The 18,054-nt window shown below is 61.1% G+C and overlaps 1 protein-coding gene across 1 annotated transcript; it reads left to right on the forward strand.

Moving 5' to 3' along the window:
- Positions 1-9,324: 9,324 nt before the first annotated feature.
- CTSZ (cathepsin Z) lies at positions 9,325-18,038 on the forward strand. Its single transcript, XM_011280775.4, has 6 exons — positions 9,325-9,504; positions 9,883-10,046; positions 14,164-14,343; positions 16,104-16,254; positions 16,546-16,708; positions 17,517-18,038. The coding sequence occupies exons 1-6, from the start codon at positions 9,374-9,376 to the stop codon at positions 17,625-17,627; spliced, it is 900 nt and encodes a 299-aa protein (XP_011279077.4). The 5' UTR covers positions 9,325-9,373; the 3' UTR covers positions 17,628-18,038.
- The last annotated feature ends 16 nt before the right edge of the window (positions 18,039-18,054 follow it).

The raw sequence follows: 18,054 nt of genomic DNA on the forward strand, positions 1-18,054 counted from the left end.
CCCCCCCCCGCCCCCCGTCGCCAAACCTACACCCTGGAGCACATTCCCCTTGGTCATCTCAGTTTGCTCAGGGAGGGAAAAGGCCAGCTTTCCAGATGGGCGCTTAAAAGGTTTTTCTGTTAATGGGGCAGTTGGCAAAAAGGGGAGGGGGGCAGAGGAGCCCTGTTTGCTTTGATTCTGGGCTCCACCGGCAGTGTTGACTCAGTCTGGGTGGCTGTCTGAGCTTCGGATGCTGTGAGGGGCAGGGCAGATCTGGGCAGGGACACTTTGCGGCCAGGGGTGGGGGGAGGGACCGGCCCTGCCGCTCGAAAGGGGGGCCCACCTCCTCCCCAGATCTGAATTTTCTCAGCTGTGAAATGGGATGATGGTCCTGAGTCCCGGGTTTGCAAGGAAGACAGAGTAGGCAGGGGCGGCCCCCCAACACCCCTTTGCAGGCAGTGTTTTTCACACGGGCGTCACAGGCTGGAGGCAGATGCGTGGACGACGCCCTTCATTCGGCACCTAGGAACTGCGTGCCTACTGTGTGTCAGGGGCACAGACAGAGGGCTCCGCGCTGGACTTGAACCGTGTGGAGGGAGCCCCGGGGAAAGCGGTAGGTCTGATGCACAGACCCCACCGCCTCCGCTCTGGTGTCCTTCTTTACCAAGGTACCTGTTCCCCTGAGGAAAGAGCTCTCCTCAGACGCCCGCTTAGCAAAAAGCCAGGGAAATGGCGGATGTGTGTGCCTTTCTCAGACTCACAGAAATGGTCCCTTCCCGGGACGCAGGTGAACAGTGGCCCTTGAGAGGCCACCATTCCCCGTGGTCCGTTCTCCAGCCCAGCTGAAGGCGCCCCCCCCCCCTTGCCCTGAACAGCAGCAGGGATTCAGAGCGACGGTCTGTGATGAAGGAGAAAGTCATTTTCTGCCCACGAAGAAGGGCTGTGGCAGAGGCTGGTTAGAGCACCGCCCGAGAAGGCAGAGGGCAGGAGCAAAAGCCTCCCTGCGACTGCACGGTGCGTGATGCCACAGGACAGGGACGCCGAGAGGGCAAAGTACGACCAGGCCGGCCCTGAGCCGTGACACCTTCTCCCTGGCAGGCCGAGGCCATCAGTCCGCGAGAAGAGGCGGTGGTAGCCGGCCTTTTCCTGGATGACACTTGACTCTATTATGGGAGCAGCCCTAAGACGATAAGGAAAACCAAGTGTCACCCAGAAACCCCCAATCGGCCGCTTCCAGACTTCCCCCGGGACATGCCCCTCAGTGGTCAGATCCAGCCCCACCGCCACCCCCGCCTCCATCTGGCGAACGAAGTTGAGTTAAGAGAAGAGCACGGTACTCAGAGATTTCATCGATTTCATCCACCCCTGATCCTTCCACCTCTGAGCGCATTGAAGTTCCTTGAATAACTCAGAGAAGATTGTTGAATTATAGTGTTTGCTTGTGATTCAGAAGCAGAAATTTTTCCAAATGTCTTCGCAAGAAACTGACATCTGAGGGGCCATTATGAGTGAGTCAGCGGGTGTGGGCAGATCATCAGATGAACTGAGTTCTACTTTTCTTGTACTCCGCTTCTCTGCGTGTTCTCTTACTGTGAAAGAAAGTTCTGGGAGGATGAATAAGTCAGTGGAAGAGAAGAGAACCGGGAAGACATCGCTGGTTTCCACCAAAGCCGGGCTGCCCCGCTGCACGGAGGAGGGCAGCCCGTCGCCCCCACCGCCGCACCGCGTGGGACTCGCCGGGCTGCCCTCCACCCCCGTCCAGCCTCTGGGCCCGGGTAGAGTCAACGCTGTGCTGCGGGTTTGCAGGAGGAGACGCACACGCAGGTGCACGCACATCACGTCCCCCGGGCCGCGGTGACCCTGGAGGTGGGTGGCCACGCTAACCTCAGCCGAATGTCTCCCGTCTCCCAAGGCGTGCAGCTCCTGGTCAGCGTTATGCCGTGGCAGCAGCAGAGATAAGCACCGTGTGGATGGCCCAGTACCCGGAGCCGAAATCAAACAAGAACACGTACGGCTCAAGGCCCCATATTTGCCCAAGAAACCTCTGCTGTAAAGTCTCAGAAATCCATCCGTTTACCCAACAAATATTGGCCGAGCACCACGTGGGGGCTTGAGGGACCTCCGGGAAGAGGAAGGTTTGGGCCCCACACCCCAGAGACGGCACAGCACCGCCCCCTTCCCGCTGGCCTTCGCCCAGCTCTCTGGCACCTTGGGCCCGCCTTGGAGCAAGGTGCTCTCCACATGCGGTAGAAACAGGCTTGGAGAGGGAGCCTCCCAGGAGAACATGGCAGAAACGGAGATGGGGCCCGGGTCTTTGGACCCTGACATCTAGGGATACGCTTCGAGGTCGGGAAGGAGGCCGGCTGGGGCGCCTGCGTGGCTCCGTCGGTTATGTGTCCGACTCTCGATTTCGGCTCAGGTCACGATCTCACAGTCGGTGGGTTCAAGCCCCACGCTGGGCTCTGTGCGAACAGTGCGCTGCCTGCTTGGGAATTCTCCCTCTCCCTCTCTGTCTGCTCCTCCCCTGCTTGTGCTCTCTCTCTCTCTCAAAATAAATAAACATTAAAAAGAAGAAGAAGAAGAAGAAGGCTGGCCAGACGGCCTCCAGCTGGGCATCTGAGGCATCTGGACCATTCGGCTCAGCTCACCTTCCTCCTCGCCTCTGGTCGGTAAGTGGGTCTGTCCACCTCCCAGGTGCGTGGTCCTATGCGTCCACTGTCACCACCTCTCCGGGAGCACCCACCCCCAATCGCCACCAGCTCTACCACCCACGGCCACAGGACCCCTGGACCTCCCCATCCCCCCCCCTCCCCGTTCCTGCCTCTTTCCTTTCACCCTCCCCATGGTCACAAGATCTCATAAAACAGAAATCAAACCTCGCCCACTGCCTTCCGGGAAACTAGCAGCAACCAGCGTAAAACCAACCTTCTTCACCCTCGTGCCACAGTTGATGTGTCCTCATTCTGATCCCTGATGGGAGACACCTGTCAGGGGCCTGTGGGGGGAGCCGGAGCAGAGCCAGGTGCAGGCCTGCCCTGAGAGGGGGGCAGAACGGGGCAGGCCCTTGTGGGAGCATCGCCTGGGGTGCAAGGTCGAAGCTGGGGTCCCTGTGGCTGTGAGGTCTGGGAGGTGCGCAGAGGGTCCCATTTGCTCTCCGGTGACTTCACCCCTGCCTACCTCCGGGCCACTCACGACCCCCACTGGATTCTTCCAGTTGGTCACGCTTACCAGTGTGTTTGTATTTCAAGGCCTTTGCATACATCCTTCTGTTTTAAGAGTCCAGCACTTTCCATGGCTATGTCCTCATCGTTCAATCCCAACAACCCCTTGGATAGCTAAAAGAACCGTCCCAGACCAAACTCCCCAGAGGACCCCTGTCTCCAGCATGCCCCAAGGACTTTACCTCTGCTGTATCCCCAGGGCTGGGACAGTGACCTGCCACAAACCGCTGACGGCCTGACTGTAGGGAGGCCGCAGGCTTGATCAGTCCTTCAGTGTCCGGGACCCCTCTGGTCACGGGCCAGCTCCCGAGTGGGCTGTATGTGGACTGCCCAGCTGTGCCCCGTGCATTCTGAAGGTGATGCTGGGGGTCAGCCTGCCGGTGGGGCCCCAGGGAGCCGCGTTCCCTCCCGAGCGGACGGGTGCAGCCAGGAGGGTGTGGCGACGAAGGCACTTGGGGGCAGAGGCAGGATGGCCTGTGCACCTGGCCGCCCCTCGGAAAGGCCTTCGCTGCAAAGGTGCCTGGGAAGTGTGAGCGTGAGTGTGGATGTGCAAGGAGGCCGCGGTGCCCCGCAAAGCCAGACTTGCCTACTGAGCACCGAGCACCGTCGGCACCCAGCAAAACAGACGCCGGGAGCCAGGATGTGGCCACACTCGGGAATGTGGAATGATGGGAAATGTCCGCAGCTGGGCGGGCGGGAACCAGACAATGCGGCACAAAAGAAGGAGGAAAGAAAGGATTTTGAGGCAACCCCAGATTAAACGAAAGCTCATCCTGTGTCCTTCTGCAGGTTGCGAGGTCAGGCCAGCCCGGGCCTAACTGTAAGGTCGCGTGCTATTCCTCACAACGAGGGGGGAAAAGAAATCCCCCTTATTTTTAGAAATGAGCAGGCTTTTGTGTTGGGGCCTTGGGTCACGTGTTTGCTGGGAGATTTTTTTTTTTTTTTTAATGGGGTTAAAAAAAAACCAAAAAGGGTTCTCAAACCTGCCAGCGACAGGCCTCACGCTGACCGTGGGTCTCTCGACCTCCTGGAGCCCATCTTCCCACCTGTGAAATGGGACGATGGCCTCTGACCCCCACCTCCCAGAACTGTGCCAAGAATCAAGTGAGGACAGACACTTCCCAAACTGTAGAGTCTTCTGGAATGCCAGCACCTCTGCCTTTAAGCACCACGGGGGGAACAGGTATGACTCTGGTCTCATCCAGGAAGAAGGGCGTCAGGCGCCCAGTCAGTTCCCAGGAAGGCCACTTTGTAGCGGTTTCAGGGGAGGCTCTGAGCTCTCACATAGCTTCTAGATGCTGCCCCAGACTCCCTGCCGGTGGCTTAACTATAGCTGAGAGGGCAGCGGCCAGAGCCAAGCCCAGGCAGCGGGGGCCCCAGAGATGAGCTGGGCTTGGGGCCCTGCCCTGAGCCTCCTCCAGCCCAGGCGGGTAGAGTAGAGGAATCATTATCTCGATGATGCCCTCAGGCAAGCCGAGTGGAGTCAGGAACCAGCCGAGTGGAGTCGAAACCGAATGGAGTCCGGTTTGCCGAGTCCCCAAAGCTGCTGGTCCGGTGGCTCTGCTCTGAAGAGAGCAGATCCTGAGGGTAGATTCCACCGGGACCTGGGGCAGCCACTGGGGGAGGTGGCCAGTTCAGGCAGGTGCCTTCCTCTGGGTCCCAGGCACCGTCCGAGTTGATCTGCGTGCCCTTCCGAGGGCTCCGGGGCCAAACCCGCTTCACCAGCAGCAGTTCATCCCAACACTGCTCTCGGCACAGCCGCTGGGCCGAAATCGGGTTCGCCTGTGTCCACAGCCACCCCCTCAATGGAACGTGTTTTGGAAGCGTCGGCGGAAAGGAGTTCCCCCACCCAGTGGCTGCAGGATTCAGTGGGCAGAGAGGGAAAGATTAGGGCCTGAGGTCCCTGGCGGGAGTGGGGGGAGGGGAAGACACCTATCTTGGAACTTAAGAATGGAACAGACCCCACTTCCTCCCCTCCCCCCAGGTTGCCCTCGAATTTGACAAAAGACCTAAGTTTTTATGGCCACAGACCACCCTTTGTACGACGGAAACGAGCCAATCGGGAAGGACAATCCAGTGCCCAGAGCTGTCAAGCCGGTAAGGGTAGAACCCGAGAAGGGACCAGGAGGCAGGGAAGGGGGCGCTGACCAGAACGTCATAAAACGAGGACCCTGGGTGGCTCATTGGGTTGGGCGTCTGACCTCGGCTCGGGTCATGCTCTCACGGCTCATGAGTTCAAGCCCTGCATCAGGCTCTGTGCTGACTGCTCAGAGCCTGGAGCTGCTTGGGATTCTGTGTCTCCCTCTCTCTCTCTGCCCCTCCCCTGCTCACGCTCTGTCTCTGAAAAATGAATAAAGCTTAAAAAAGTAAAATAAAGAAAAAAAGAACCAAGGACCCTCGCCTATAGTCCTCAGGCGTTCACTTTCGGAACGTCCCTTCTCTGTAGAGAGAGCTTTCCTACTATTCTGTTTCTGATCTTACGGTCTAAGAAACTTCTGGCTGCTGCTTATTTTGTGTTCACCTCTTCATTCTTCGAAGCAGCAATGAATCCCGGGTATTGTGGTAAAAAATCCTGCCACACCAGTAACCCCCAAAGTGACACAGCCAGCCTGCTCTGATAGCGGTCAGCCAGGCACACAGGCGCCCACAGACCACAGCCAAGTTCAGAGGTGAGAGAGAGCCCCACGTCCGCTTGGCTGCCCGGGTTTGAGACATCACAGGGGCCGAGGCGACAGGGTGATCACATGAGACCTCACTTCCTTCTCCTTGCCTTGAAACTTGTGGTTTTAATTTTTTTGAATGTTTTAGTTATTTTTGAGAGCGAGAGATAAAGAGAGAGAGACGGAGTGTGAGTGGGAGAGGCAGAGAGAGGGGGACACACAGAACCCAAAGCAGGCTCCAGGCTCCGAGCCGTCAGCACAGAGGCCCACGCGGGGCTCGAACCCACGAGTCTCGAGATCATAACCTGAGCCGAAGTCGGACGCTTAACCGACTGAGCCACCCAGGCGGCCCGAAAGTTGTGATTTGAAATGTCCGAACTCCCTCCCCCTCCTCCTGTCCGGTTTTCCGTCATTTTCCGAGCGTGAGCTGCTTCTTTGTCAGGAAGATCCTGGGGTGTCCCAACTTGCCACCTCCAGAGGTCCTGTTCGTTACCCCGCCCCTCCCTGCAACCTGCCTTCCACAGGGCTGATGCTTCCAGACCTTTCCACCTGACTTTCCACCTGCAATGTCGTGATTTATAGGAACTTCATATTTGGTCACTTGGATGACCAAAATCTGTTTCTCCCAGGTATTCGGTCTTTGTCCACAGTTTCTAGCTCACGGCAATCTAAAGCCTTGGAATTGTGAAAGCGTTCAGGGTGATAAAAGCCTTTTGTTATGTTAATGGAGGCGGGGCGGGGAGGGAGGCCTCGGAGGGGACCTGGAAGCCCCGCCCCCTTCCTGGGTACCTCGCCCTCCGTATCTCTTCATCTGGCCATTGATTCTTATCCTTTAATAAGCTGGTAAATGTAAGTATTTCCCCGAGTGCTGTGAGCTGCTCTGGCAAATTAATCGAATGTAAGGTCGGGGGGTGTCAGGATTTGAACTGAAAAATCAGACACCCAACTGGTGTCTGAGAACTGCTTGGTGTCTGGGGGGGTAGCGGGAAGGGGACCCACGTCTCAGGCTACAGTTGGGTCAGGGAACCTTAAAACAGCACCCCTCTGTCTGACCCTGACCACCCAGGGAGGCCTAGTGAGCAGTCAGGCCCAGCAAAGAATTTGCAGGGCCTGGAGCAAAATAAAACCCGGGCCTGGTGCAAAAGCCAGTGTCAGACCGAGCGGGGCACCGGCTGAGCACGGGGGTCACATGCTTGCGTCCGCAGTATCTGCACCCAGCGCGTCTTCAGAGCAGCCAGCTCGCCCACTGCGGTATGAGTGATGTTGGGGAGCAAGAACTCCCGTCCCCTTTGGGGCCCCCCGGGTGGCTCAGTCGGTTAAGCATCTGGCTTCGGCTCAGCTCATGATCTCGCAGTTCGTGAGTTCGAGCCCCGCGTCGGGCTCTGCGCTGACGGCTCGGAGCCTGGAGCCTGCTCCGGATTCTGTGTCTCCCTCTCTCTTCTCTGCCCCTCCCCTGCTCACTCTCTGTCTCTCTTTCTCTCAAAAGTAAATAAACATTTAAAAAAAAAAAAAAAGGATTCCGGTCCCCTTCAAAGGTTGTTCTAGTCGGAGTAAGAATCGAATTGACACGAGGCAGAGTAACAGGAGAAGATCACATTTAATGGCGTGCGTACCGGGAATCCACGCAGACAGAAACTCCAAAGACAGGCAAAGTGAGGCATACGTGACCTCCTGAGCTAGGGGGACAGGGTCTGGGACTTGAGAGGGAAGGAGTGCCCTTCACACGGAGATAAGAAGAGCAGGGAACTAGACGTCGACGGTCCTGCCACACAGATGGGTCGCCCAGATAAAATGCATCTCTGCCAGTAACCTTTCTTCCGGGAAAGACCCACAATTTAGATTCTTTGATGGAGTTAAGGGAGGGGCAGACGTTCCTTCTGAGCCCGCAGGGTCTCAGCTGCCTTCCGCTGAGAGTAACCTTCACGCCAAAGCGGCCACTTCGGGTGACCTGCCCTCAGCCCCTGCGGTGGAAAAACTTACAGGTCAGCACATTTTCACCCATTATTAGGGATGAGGCCTCAGACCTCACAGCCCAGCCATCAGAGGGGAAGCGCTGAGTGAGCCTTCCCCATCCTGGACCTTCGGATCTGATGTTGTAAAACACGTGACTGGCGTCTGGACCGTGACCGTCTATCGCGATCAGGGTCTCCAAGATATTTGTCACCCGCCATGTTGTGAGCACTCTGGCTGTCCCGAAGCAGTGATGAACTTCTAGCTTTCTCTTTAGAAGGTACCAGAAGTCCACCTTTCAGGAATACCCACCCGGTGACATGACAGGGACAGCCACTGGCTTTCTTCCCCCACGTGGGTGACCTGATTCACCTCAGTGGATGTGACGCGGCAGGGGAAGCCTGTGCGACACATTTCCTACCCAGAGTGGAGCAAAGGGCTCTGAGGCCAGGCCTCGGGACACGTGCTGGGGCAAACCAGCATCTGGAGGCCGGGTTTCAGTTGCCCCCTGCCCCCAGTGCAGTCTTGAGCATGATCCCGCAGAACCGGGAGGCAGCCCCATCCCACCCCCACCCCACCTCCCAACCAGGAGCCGACTTCGCAAGAAGCTAAAGGACACGTCAGTGGTTAGAGCCCAGGTCCGCGCGGTGCCTCAGCGGACGGCTTTTCAGGAGCAGGGACTAAACTTCTGGACGGGTAAAGCGGGGCGGACGTTGCCTCTGCGGCCCGCCGGCTCCGACAGGCTCTGCCAGACAGGCTTCCCCGCTCTGCCGGGATTCCCCGACCACCTCAGCGCTTCCGAGGGTGGTCTGGGAAGTTGCTGGAAGCCCACGAGGCACGCATGCTCACGTCTGATGGCCAGCCTGGCGCGGGCAGAGGGAGGGGCCGCGGGGAGGCCACGGAATGCCCATTCGAGCCCCGCAAGAGCAGCGTGGGCTCGTCCGTGGCCCCCACGGCCCGTGAGGCCCCTGGCGTGAAGCGCCTGGACCTCTTCTTCCCGGAGGAAGGCGGCCGCCAGTGGGTCTGCTCAAGTGACTGCCACCCACGAGGAGCAGGAGGGAGGGAGGCACTGTTAGGTCGTAAAACCAGGGCCTCGGGGACCCACTTCTGCTTTCGGTTCCCCTTTGACCCATGACGCGTTTTGTTAGCAGGAGAGCTTTTCAAGCATCTTTGGAAGTTGGAATGCAGAGGTAATGATTTCTGGGCCGGGTGGAATTTCTCCTTGGGGCGGGTGGGGGGGCGGGGATCTTCTAGACGGATCTCTCTCCTTCCTTCTCTGCATACGGGGAGCGCCTCTCCGGGGAGAGCCCGGGCCTCCGGGGAACGGGGCCGGGAAGGCCAGGCCCGGGGCGCAGACCTGGGGCCGCGCGCGGGCCTCGCGGTGGGATGCGCGCGCGGGATGCGGGGGCGGCTGCACCTGCCGGGCCGCGGGCCGGGCGGCGGGGCGGCGGGCGGGGTCGGGGCCAGCGGCCGGCCCCGCCCCGGGGGTGTGTCGCCGGGCGCGGCCGGCTTAAGGCCCGGGCGGGGCGGGGAGGGCTGGGAGAGGCCGGCGGGCCGGGAGCCATGGCGCCGTCCGGGCCGCTGCTGCTGCTGCTGCTGCTGCTGGCGGGCGCGCGGGCCGGGCCCTACTTCCGAGCGGGTCACAGCTGCCGCCTGCCCCTGCGGGGGGACCAGCTGTCCAAGCTGGGGCGCAGGTCGGCCGCGCGCGGGGCCGGGCCCCCCACCCCGGGCTCCCCTGGGTTCCAGGAACCTGGTGTGCTGCCTGCCTCCCGTGACCTTTGAGGGTCAAATCCAGATCCTGTGTTTTCTGGGGGGGGATCGCTCTTTTTCTTTACCTTTGGAAGGTGGGACAAGCCTCACCTGGGGGCCTGGGTGGGGGCGGGGGCTTGCGGGGGAAGCCACGTGGTTCCCGCATGTGGGGTTGCGCTGCCTCCTTCACGACCCCCGGAGGGGGGCGCTGGGGTGCCCCCTGGGAGAGGGGCTCCCCTGGGGGTTCAGGCGCTGACTCCCACAGCCTGTCATTCTGGGGAGGGGAGCGGGCGCTGAATCTGTTGGTGCTGGTCTCTTCCCAGGACGTACCCCCGGCCTCACGAGTATCTGTCCCCGAGGGACCTGCCCAAGAGCTGGGACTGGCGGAACGTGAACGGCGTCAACTATGCCAGTGTCACCAGGAACCAGCACATCCCCCAGTACTGCGGCTCCTGCTGGGCCCACGGCAGCACCAGCGCCATGGCGGGTAGGTGGGCTTCCGCAGCCCCTCTGGACCGCGGGCCGCGAAGGCCTGTCCACACAGCCTCCTGGGCGGCACAGGCAGCCACCGGGATTCTGCGCCAGGGCTCAGCGTGGGGCGGGAGGTGGCCGAGCCTCTCCAGCCTAGGGGAGCTGACCTGTGACCTCTGTGGTTCCTCCCCGTGGAGGGAAGGCCAAAGTACTGCAGGCTGGACTGTGCGTCCGCCTGGGGCCCGTGGGTGGCAGACAGGACGAGGGCCAGCCGCCCCGTGACATGCGGCTCCCGGGTGCCGTTTCTCCCCCAAAGCTTGTGACCCCGGCCCTTTGGGATCAGACCAGAGGTGAGACTTACCCAAAATTCCCTGCCAGTATTTGGGGACGAGGAAGTGAAACTGCTTTGCAGCAGCAGTTAATATTTGAGCTGACGCCCATCCTGGGCTTGGAATATTGAGCAAGGCTGGCCGGTTTTCTCATCTGGCCCCTGGCCCCGGTGAGGGGACGAAGGAGGGGAAGCCGAGGGCCACACCACCCACGAGGGCTGCTGGGCCTTGCCTTGGGAGAGCAGGGAGCGGAGACCTCCCCCAGCCTCGGGCCTCCATTCAGCCCCAGGCTGGCTTGGGAGGTGTGGGAGGGGCTCCGCCATCTCCAGTGGCGGCCCAGGAGCCTCCACTGGGCCTCCAGTGACGGAAGAGTTCCGCTGCAGAAGGGACTGTCTGGCTGGGGGGGCAGGGGACCACTGCCTCGTCCCCGCGGGGCAGCTCACTGGGCAGGCCTTGTGTTAACTTGATTAAGAACAGGGAGGCTGCTGCCGCTTCTGAGGCTTGGTGGCTCCATTGAAGCCTCCGAGCTGCCCTGGGACTGTTCCCACTTTGCAGATGAGGAAGCTGAGGTCCCTGGCAAGGAGGTCAGGAGACTCGGGTGTGGTGTGAGTGGCAGCTGGGAGTAGAGCCCAGAAGCCTGGCCTTTGGGCCAGGACTTCTGCTGGGCGTCTTTGGGTCGAGGAGTGGAGGGGGGTGGTCTGGGGCATCCTTCTGGCCCTGCCGGAAGGAGGAGGAAAGGGGGGCAGATAGGCTGTGGTGCCATTGCAAGGTGTGGGAGGCTTGGGAGGCCCCCTGATTGGGATGTGGAGCCAGAGGCTTAACCCCTGCAGCCCCTGCAAGGCCTTGGGCCGGGCGGGCAGGGTGTGGGCAGGCCCCAGGCGGAGGGTCGGGGCAAAGGCCTCGGCGGGCACGGTGCTCACAGCGCGGAACTGAAAGAGGGCCTTTGTGGTGGCCCTCGGGGTGGGGGATGGACAGAAGAGCCACAAAGGTCACCAGGGCGAGCCCTCGACCTGGTTCCATTTTCAGAGGGTCAGCCCTGCCGCATCTCCGGAGCGGACTCTCCGGGGCAACCGTCTCCTCCAATGACGCTCTCCCCCAGCAGCAGGACCCTTCTTCCTCTTTCACTGAGAAAACAGAAGCCCTCAAAAGGGGACTTCCAGGGGCGCCGGCCCGGCTGGCTGCCACCTAACACAGCCGGTCGTGGTCTGCCTCTCCTCCTGTCCCCGGGCCCTTTGCCCTGTGCTTGGACCCGGCCATCGCCAGGAGCACATGAGCAGGAGGCCTGGAGCCCATGCCTCCCCAGCCACTGCCCCACTTGCGGGCCCCTTCCTCCGTCCTCAGACCCCGTCCAGCCTCACTTCACCTCCCACTCGGCGCGAGGGCCCGCCACGCCGGCAGGTGCAGCCGTCAGCTGCCAGGCCTCGCCCTCCGTGGTCGCGCTTGATCACCTGTCCCTGGCGCGCTGTCCCCGCCTTTCACCACACACTACGACTCTTCCTACTTCCTGGCTGCGCCTCCATATCCTCTGCCAGCTCCTCCCCCTCCCCCTGAGCACTGGGTTCCCCGGGACTCAGCCTTCACCTGCGCCTCTGTGACACCAGCTGTCCGCTGCCCTCCCTCTGCCCGGACACCTCACACCTCAGTCCCCCCACCCCCCACCCCACCTGGCTGAGCCACTCATCCTTCCCGTCGCTCCCGTGGAAGCCTAGCGCCGCCCCTCGTACGATCCTGGGACGGATCTTGTCCGTTTCACCTGCAGGGTATGTTCTGAACCCCTCTGCTTCTTGCAGCCCCCATCGCTGCACCCCTACTCTGAGCCCCGGGCGCTGGCACCGCCTGGTCTCTGCCCCCTCGCCCCCCTGCCGTCCACCTGTCTACTGAGCCCCAGGTCGGATTGTACTTCTGTCCCACTGGAAACCCTTTGCGATTGCACACAGAGCGAGCACAGAATGCTTACTTGACCTACGAGAGCCTCTGTACGCGGGCTCCCTGTCCTGTGTGGGGACCCCACGGGTCGGGGCTTTGACTGTTTTTGTGTCCAGCGCTGGGTTCCCAGCACGGAGAACAGCCGGGAGCACAGCAGGTGTGGACAAGCACCTGTGGGTGATGGAGGAAGCCGAGCAGGTGGAGAGGAACTTCCAGTTACGTTCGGGCCACGCGGGGAGGGTCTTTGACCCCCCCCCCCCCGCCCCGGGGGTTGGGTCAGGGAGGGAGGGGACGCCGGATCCGGGTGCAGGGGAGGCCAGACCGGGCCGCGGATGGAGCAGCCTTGCTGCCCACCGCTGCCGGGCAGGGGCCGGAGGAGACGAGGCTGGGGAAGTAGGCCTCAGAGTTGGCAGCATGGAGGTCCTCGGCCTTCCAAGAGCAGCTTCCTCAGTGGGGAGGAGACCCCAGCCAGGTTGGCAAGGCGCCGAAGGGACAGCGGGGCTGGGAATGGAGACCCGGAGGGCTGCCGGGAGCCTCACGAGGCAGCAGAGAACTGCGGTGTGTGGGGAGGCGCGTGCGGGGCTCAGGGACCCTTTGCCGATGTCGGGGGCACCCGGGCGGCTCTAAGCATCGGAGTCAGTTAAGCTCAGGTCATGACCTTACAGCTCATGGGATCCAGCCCCACGTCAGGCTCTGCGCTGACAGCATGGAGCCTGCTTGGGATGTTCTCTGCCTCTCCTCCTCAGTCTCTCAAAATAAACATTAAAAAAAAGAAAGAGAGGGACGAGAGAGAAGGGAGGGAGGGAGGAAGGAGAGGCAGGTCCACGTGTGTGTGCAGGTACTGATGGGGGAGAGAGGGCCCAGGGCCCACTTGGGCCTCGGGTGGGCCGGCAGGGATGTGCCACAGAAGGTGGGTGGGGGGTGCAGAAAGCCTGTACACCGGGTGGCAGGGAGTCGAGGGACCTGCCTTGGAGTTTCCCAGTGGAATCTGGAGAGCCCTCAGAGGGGTGGGGGGTGGGGCTGAGCCTGAGGGCAAACCCTCCCGTGCACCAGCAGGCATCAGCCCTAGAACGGGGACACCCTTACCGCCGTGTGGAGGGAGACCGAGACCGGTGGAGGCAAAATGGCTTGGAGAGGGCAGTAGGGCGAAGGGGGCCCTCACCTGGCCCGCAGGCCCTGCACCGCGGGGTGTGAGGCTGGGGAGCCTCCATCAGGAGCTGCCAGGGGCGTGACCTCCCGGGGTCAGCAGCCAGGGCCGGGCTCGGGTCAGGAAAAGAAAATTCGTTCCCTCATTTACGCGGCTGGTACTTCGTGAGCCCCTGCTGCGTGTCAGGCGGCGTGCTTGGGGTCTGGAGCTGAGCCCTGCGGGACACGGGCCCAGGGAAGTACGTGCAGTCGTCAGCAGGTGAGGTGGCGGCAGCTGCTTGGAGCCGGCGCGGCCGGGGAGGCCCGGGGGCTGCACAGGGGTGTCCACAGGGACAGCTCTCTGGGCCAAGGAGCGGCCAGGGAGCACGGAGGAAGGGGCAGCGGGCGCAGATTGACGGCGGGTTTCTGAAGGCACGGGGCTGGTCAGATGAGTGGAGGTCTGTGCGGTGACACCAGGGAGGTGAGGGGGCCCCGGGGCTGCTGTGGGGGTGGCGCCTCAAGGGGCAGGACTGTCCTGTCCCGCGCTCTTGTCTTGGGGGCCGGCGGGCCCTTCAGCAGGCCCTTCCGAGGCGCGGGCAGCGGGGCAGACGGACCTGGCCCTGCCCGCGTGGCACCAGGTGGCCAGTGGTGTGGACAGACACCTCCGTGCCCAGAAGGGCTGGGGCGGGGGGCCCTGGAGTGCGGAGACCCCGAGGGGCGGGCGCTGACCGGGTGCGCGTCCTGCCCTCGCAGACCGGATCAACATCAAGAGGAAGGGGGCCTGGCCCTCCACCCTGCTGTCCGTGCAGCATGTCATCGACTGCGGTGACGCGGGCTCCTGCGAGGGGGGCAACGACCTGCCGGTGTGGGGGTACGCCCACGAGCACGGCATCCCCGACGAGACCTGCAACAACTACCAGGCTAAGGACCAAGGTAGGTGCGGCCCGCCCCCACCGTCCCCCCGGGGAAAGCGTGGCTGGGGCGCTGGGGGAGGGCGGGACGGAGCGGGGAGCCCCCTGCCACCTTGAAATTGAACCCCGTGGGGCTGGGGGAGCGGGTAGCTGGAGTCCACGGTCCTTCCTGAGAAGACCCCCAGAAAAGACCTGGGGCAGGTGTCTCCAGCCTCGTGTCCCCTGTGGCCAGGACTGGCCTCGGTGCTTGGGTTCTGCCATGTTGGCATTTTGGGGGTTTCCTGGGTGTCTGTAAGGTGAGCCCTGCAGAGGGAAGAGAAGGTTTTCCAGGAGTGGGTGAGGAAAGCAGGCCTGCAGGTGGGTTGCGGCCCCGAACTGGAGGCACGAGGGCCCAGCTGGAACACGGCATCAGCTCATTTCCCGGCCTGGGCTGTGAGCACACGGGCAGGGGTGGGGCCGAGGGGTCCTGCAGGGACCAGCAGAGCCAGCCTGCCTGGAGTCTCGGGAGCTGGCACAGCCCTAGGCTGCTTTCCTTGGAAGCCGAAGGAAAGAAGGTCCAGCCCGTAATTGGCCGTTAAGTCACCTGTCGCTGTCAGAGCTCCCTCTTGGCCAGGGCGGAGAACTGGATGAACTTAATGGGACATTTGAGACCGCAGTGTTGGAGGAAGGGGGAGCCCGAGTGCGTTTCCGCCCCTGCCCTCTCCCTCCATAAAAGGGTGAGTTCCGGCAGCACCCAGTGCCCTCTCAGGGCCCGAGCATACTCTGGGCCACACCCACGGTGCCCTCACGTCGCCTCCGGAGCCGTAGTGCCCAGCCAGAACGAATTCCCCCAGACTGGTTGGGTGAGTCTTGTTGAAGTGGTAAATACAACAGGGGTCAGAGAACCAAGGAGAGGGCAGGTGAAGGGGAGAAGGCTCTGCAGGATGGGGGATCAGGTGGTCCCAGGGGCCCTGCCCTCCCTCACCCTGCACTGGTCTCGTCCAGCCTAGGCCAGGCCCCTCCAACCCACCAGTGCCGCTGAGCAGAGCCGACTGTTTGCGGTACATAGTCCGCTCTTTGTATTAGCAAATGTGGCCACCGATCTGCCCCTTGCCAGTGATACTGGGCTTGGGGCACTTGGTGTCCTGGGGACAAACGAAACCAGCAGGTTAGGGCTCAAGGAGTCTGTGGTCCTGGGGGAGGAATCTGGACGGCTGGGAAATTGTAACAAGTAGGTAACACGAGAGCCGTAACAAGGCAGGGTGGAGGGGTGCAAAGTGGGATGTTGAGGGCCCGGGGACAGCGCAGGGGATGGTGTTTTCTTACACAACTAAGAGCCTCACTTGGGTTTTTTTTTTTTTTTTTTTTTTTTTAGCCTACTTCTTGAAACCTCCTCAAACCAAAAAAATAAATAAATAAATAAGAAAATGCTTAATTTTTTCCAAATGTATTGGCCTGTTCACTGGCCAGCAATACAATTATCTTATTAAAAGCTAATAATTTAATTCCACTCCTTTCAGCTGTATTGTGAAAAGACCCTGCTCTTGGCCTTTAAAGGAGAACAGCTCGCTCTTGAGTGCCTACTCTGAGCTGATTAACCTGTGTGCTCCTTCCCTGCCGAAGCCTGGGGAGGGGGTCCTCCCCGCTCCCTCGCAGCCGGACGAAGAGCCTAGTTCGGCAGCACCTGTCGGCAAGATGCTGCCCGGTTGTTAGTTAAGCGTGGAGAGGGCGTGTGCACGTGCTTCTTTGTTCGCGGGTCCCCGAGGAGCCCGTCTCACGCCGACTTCGCGTGCTGTCCCGCAGAGTGCGACAAGTTTAACCAGTGTGGAACCTGTACTGAATTCAAAGAGTGCCATGCCATCCAGAACTACACCCTCTGGAAAGTCGGCGACTATGGCTCCCTCTCCGGGCGGGAGAAGATGATGGCAGAAATCTACGCCAACGGCCCCATCAGGTGAGGAGCCGGAGCCCCCTGCCAGCTGGGCACAGGGGCCCCAGTCAGTGTCACCCCCCCCCCCCCGCCCCCTCCCTGGGGCCGACTTCCCTGTCTGGGCGTGTGAGGGATCGTAGGGCATTTGGGATCGTAGCGAGGGTGAAGCGCACGCACACGTGCGCACACTCGAGTGAGGGACAGAAGTTCGGGCAGGGTCGTCCCGATGCACGACCCGGGTTGGGTCCACGGGGACCGTCTGTAAGGGGGGTGAGTCCTTCCCACCCGAGTGCTGATTCAAGTGCTTGCGCTCAGCTGCGGTATCATGGCGACGGAGAAGATGGTCAACTACACGGGAGGCATCTATGCGGAGTACCACGACAAGGCCTACATAAACCACGTCATTTCTGTGGCCGGCTGGGGTGTCAGCGACGGCACGGAGTACTGGATCGTCCGCAACTCCTGGGGAGAACCGTGGGTAAGCGCCCTCCCCCCACCCTCCCCCAGGCTCCGCAGCCGGGAACTGCAGCGCTGAGCGGGGGCTGGGGGGCTCCTTGCTCCGGCCCAGGAGCACTGGTGACATCTAGGGTCAGATCCTTCGTGGGGGGAGGGTTGTCATTCCCCCTTACCCCTTAGACGCCAGTGGCTCCTCCCCGCCCCACGTGGCCACCAACAATGTCTCTGGACTTTGCCAAGTGTCTCCTGGGGACCCCGCCCTGGTTGCAAAGCACTGTTTTGGAACTTTTGGTTCAGCCCGATTGTTCCTCTACAGCCATCTCATCCTTTCTGCCGGCACAGTTTCGGCTCTCTTAGGAGATACGCCCCAATACGGCGGCATTTTTTCAAAACTACTTTTGAGTTGGGTCAAAAATCCAGGGGAGATAAATTAACTGCCAGAATTTTCATTTCTAAGGCCTAGTATTAACCATTAACAGCTGAAGACACAAATTCATTACTATGAAGTGGGGGAGAGTGATTAATGTCGAAGTGATGAACTCTGTTTTTATTAAAAGACCATAAACCGGGGATATTAATAGGTAGTTAAGTCATCCGGCTTGAAGAGTCAACATTTTAGTTACATTAATTTTCTTTGGGCTCACAGGGCCATGTACCTCGCTTGTTAAATATTAACCAAGCCAAAGTATTTCACAGAAGGTATTTCTGAGTAGGGGTCCCGGGAAGGGCAGGCACGGTGCCTGAGACGGTGGCGGGGCGGCGCACGGGCAGCGGGGGGGCACAGGAGACGGGGATGAGCGAACGTGTGGTGCCCCCACCCCCCCCCACAGGGTGAGCGAGGCTGGATGCGGATAGTGACCAGCACCTACAAAGACGGGAAGGGTGCCGACTACAACCTCGCTATCGAGGAGAACTGCACGTTCGGGGACCCCATCGTCTAAGACCCAGGCCTCCGGAAGAGCGGGGGTTTAAGAGATGGTATCGTGAGTCCTCGTCAGGGGGGATCCTGTCGCCGAGGGCGCTGGGCCGGGAGTGCTGCCGTCTGCAGGAACTCAGGGCTGACCCGAGCGGACGGCTGCCCGGCTGGCGGGGAAGCCATCCTTCAAGGGTCGGAAATGGGAGGGCGGAGACCCCGGGGCCGGCAGCACGGTGTGCCTGGCCAGAGCGTGGTCTCCGTTCTCCTCAGTACGTGATTTGGTGTTTTCTATTTGGCAACGGTGGCCTATAATGTGGTAAACGAGGTCAGACTGATCACCAGTTGTTCTGTCACCTGGGAATCAGGGGTGGGGGTGGAGAAGGCCATCTCAGATCACCCGAGTGGTAATGAATAAAATACACGACTCCCCGCGGGAGTGGAGCCTGAGCGTG

This window comes from Felis catus, chromosome A3, assembly GCF_018350175.1.
Source record: "Felis catus isolate Fca126 chromosome A3, F.catus_Fca126_mat1.0, whole genome shotgun sequence".
In the NCBI taxonomy this organism is placed as follows: domain Eukaryota; kingdom Metazoa; phylum Chordata; class Mammalia; order Carnivora; family Felidae; genus Felis; species Felis catus.

Coding starts and splice junctions, on each gene's coding strand:
- CTSZ (XM_011280775.4), top strand. CDS start 9,374: ATGGCGCCGTCCGGGCCGCTGCTGCTGCTGCTGCTGCTGCTGGCGGGC. Junction 9,505..9,882: donor CTGTCCAAGCTGGGGCGCAG/GTCGGCCGCGCG, acceptor GTCTCTTCCCAG/GACGTACCCCCGGCCTCACG. Junction 16,709..17,516: donor ACTCCTGGGGAGAACCGTGG/GTAAGCGCCCTC, acceptor CCCCCCCCACAG/GGTGAGCGAGGCTGGATGCG.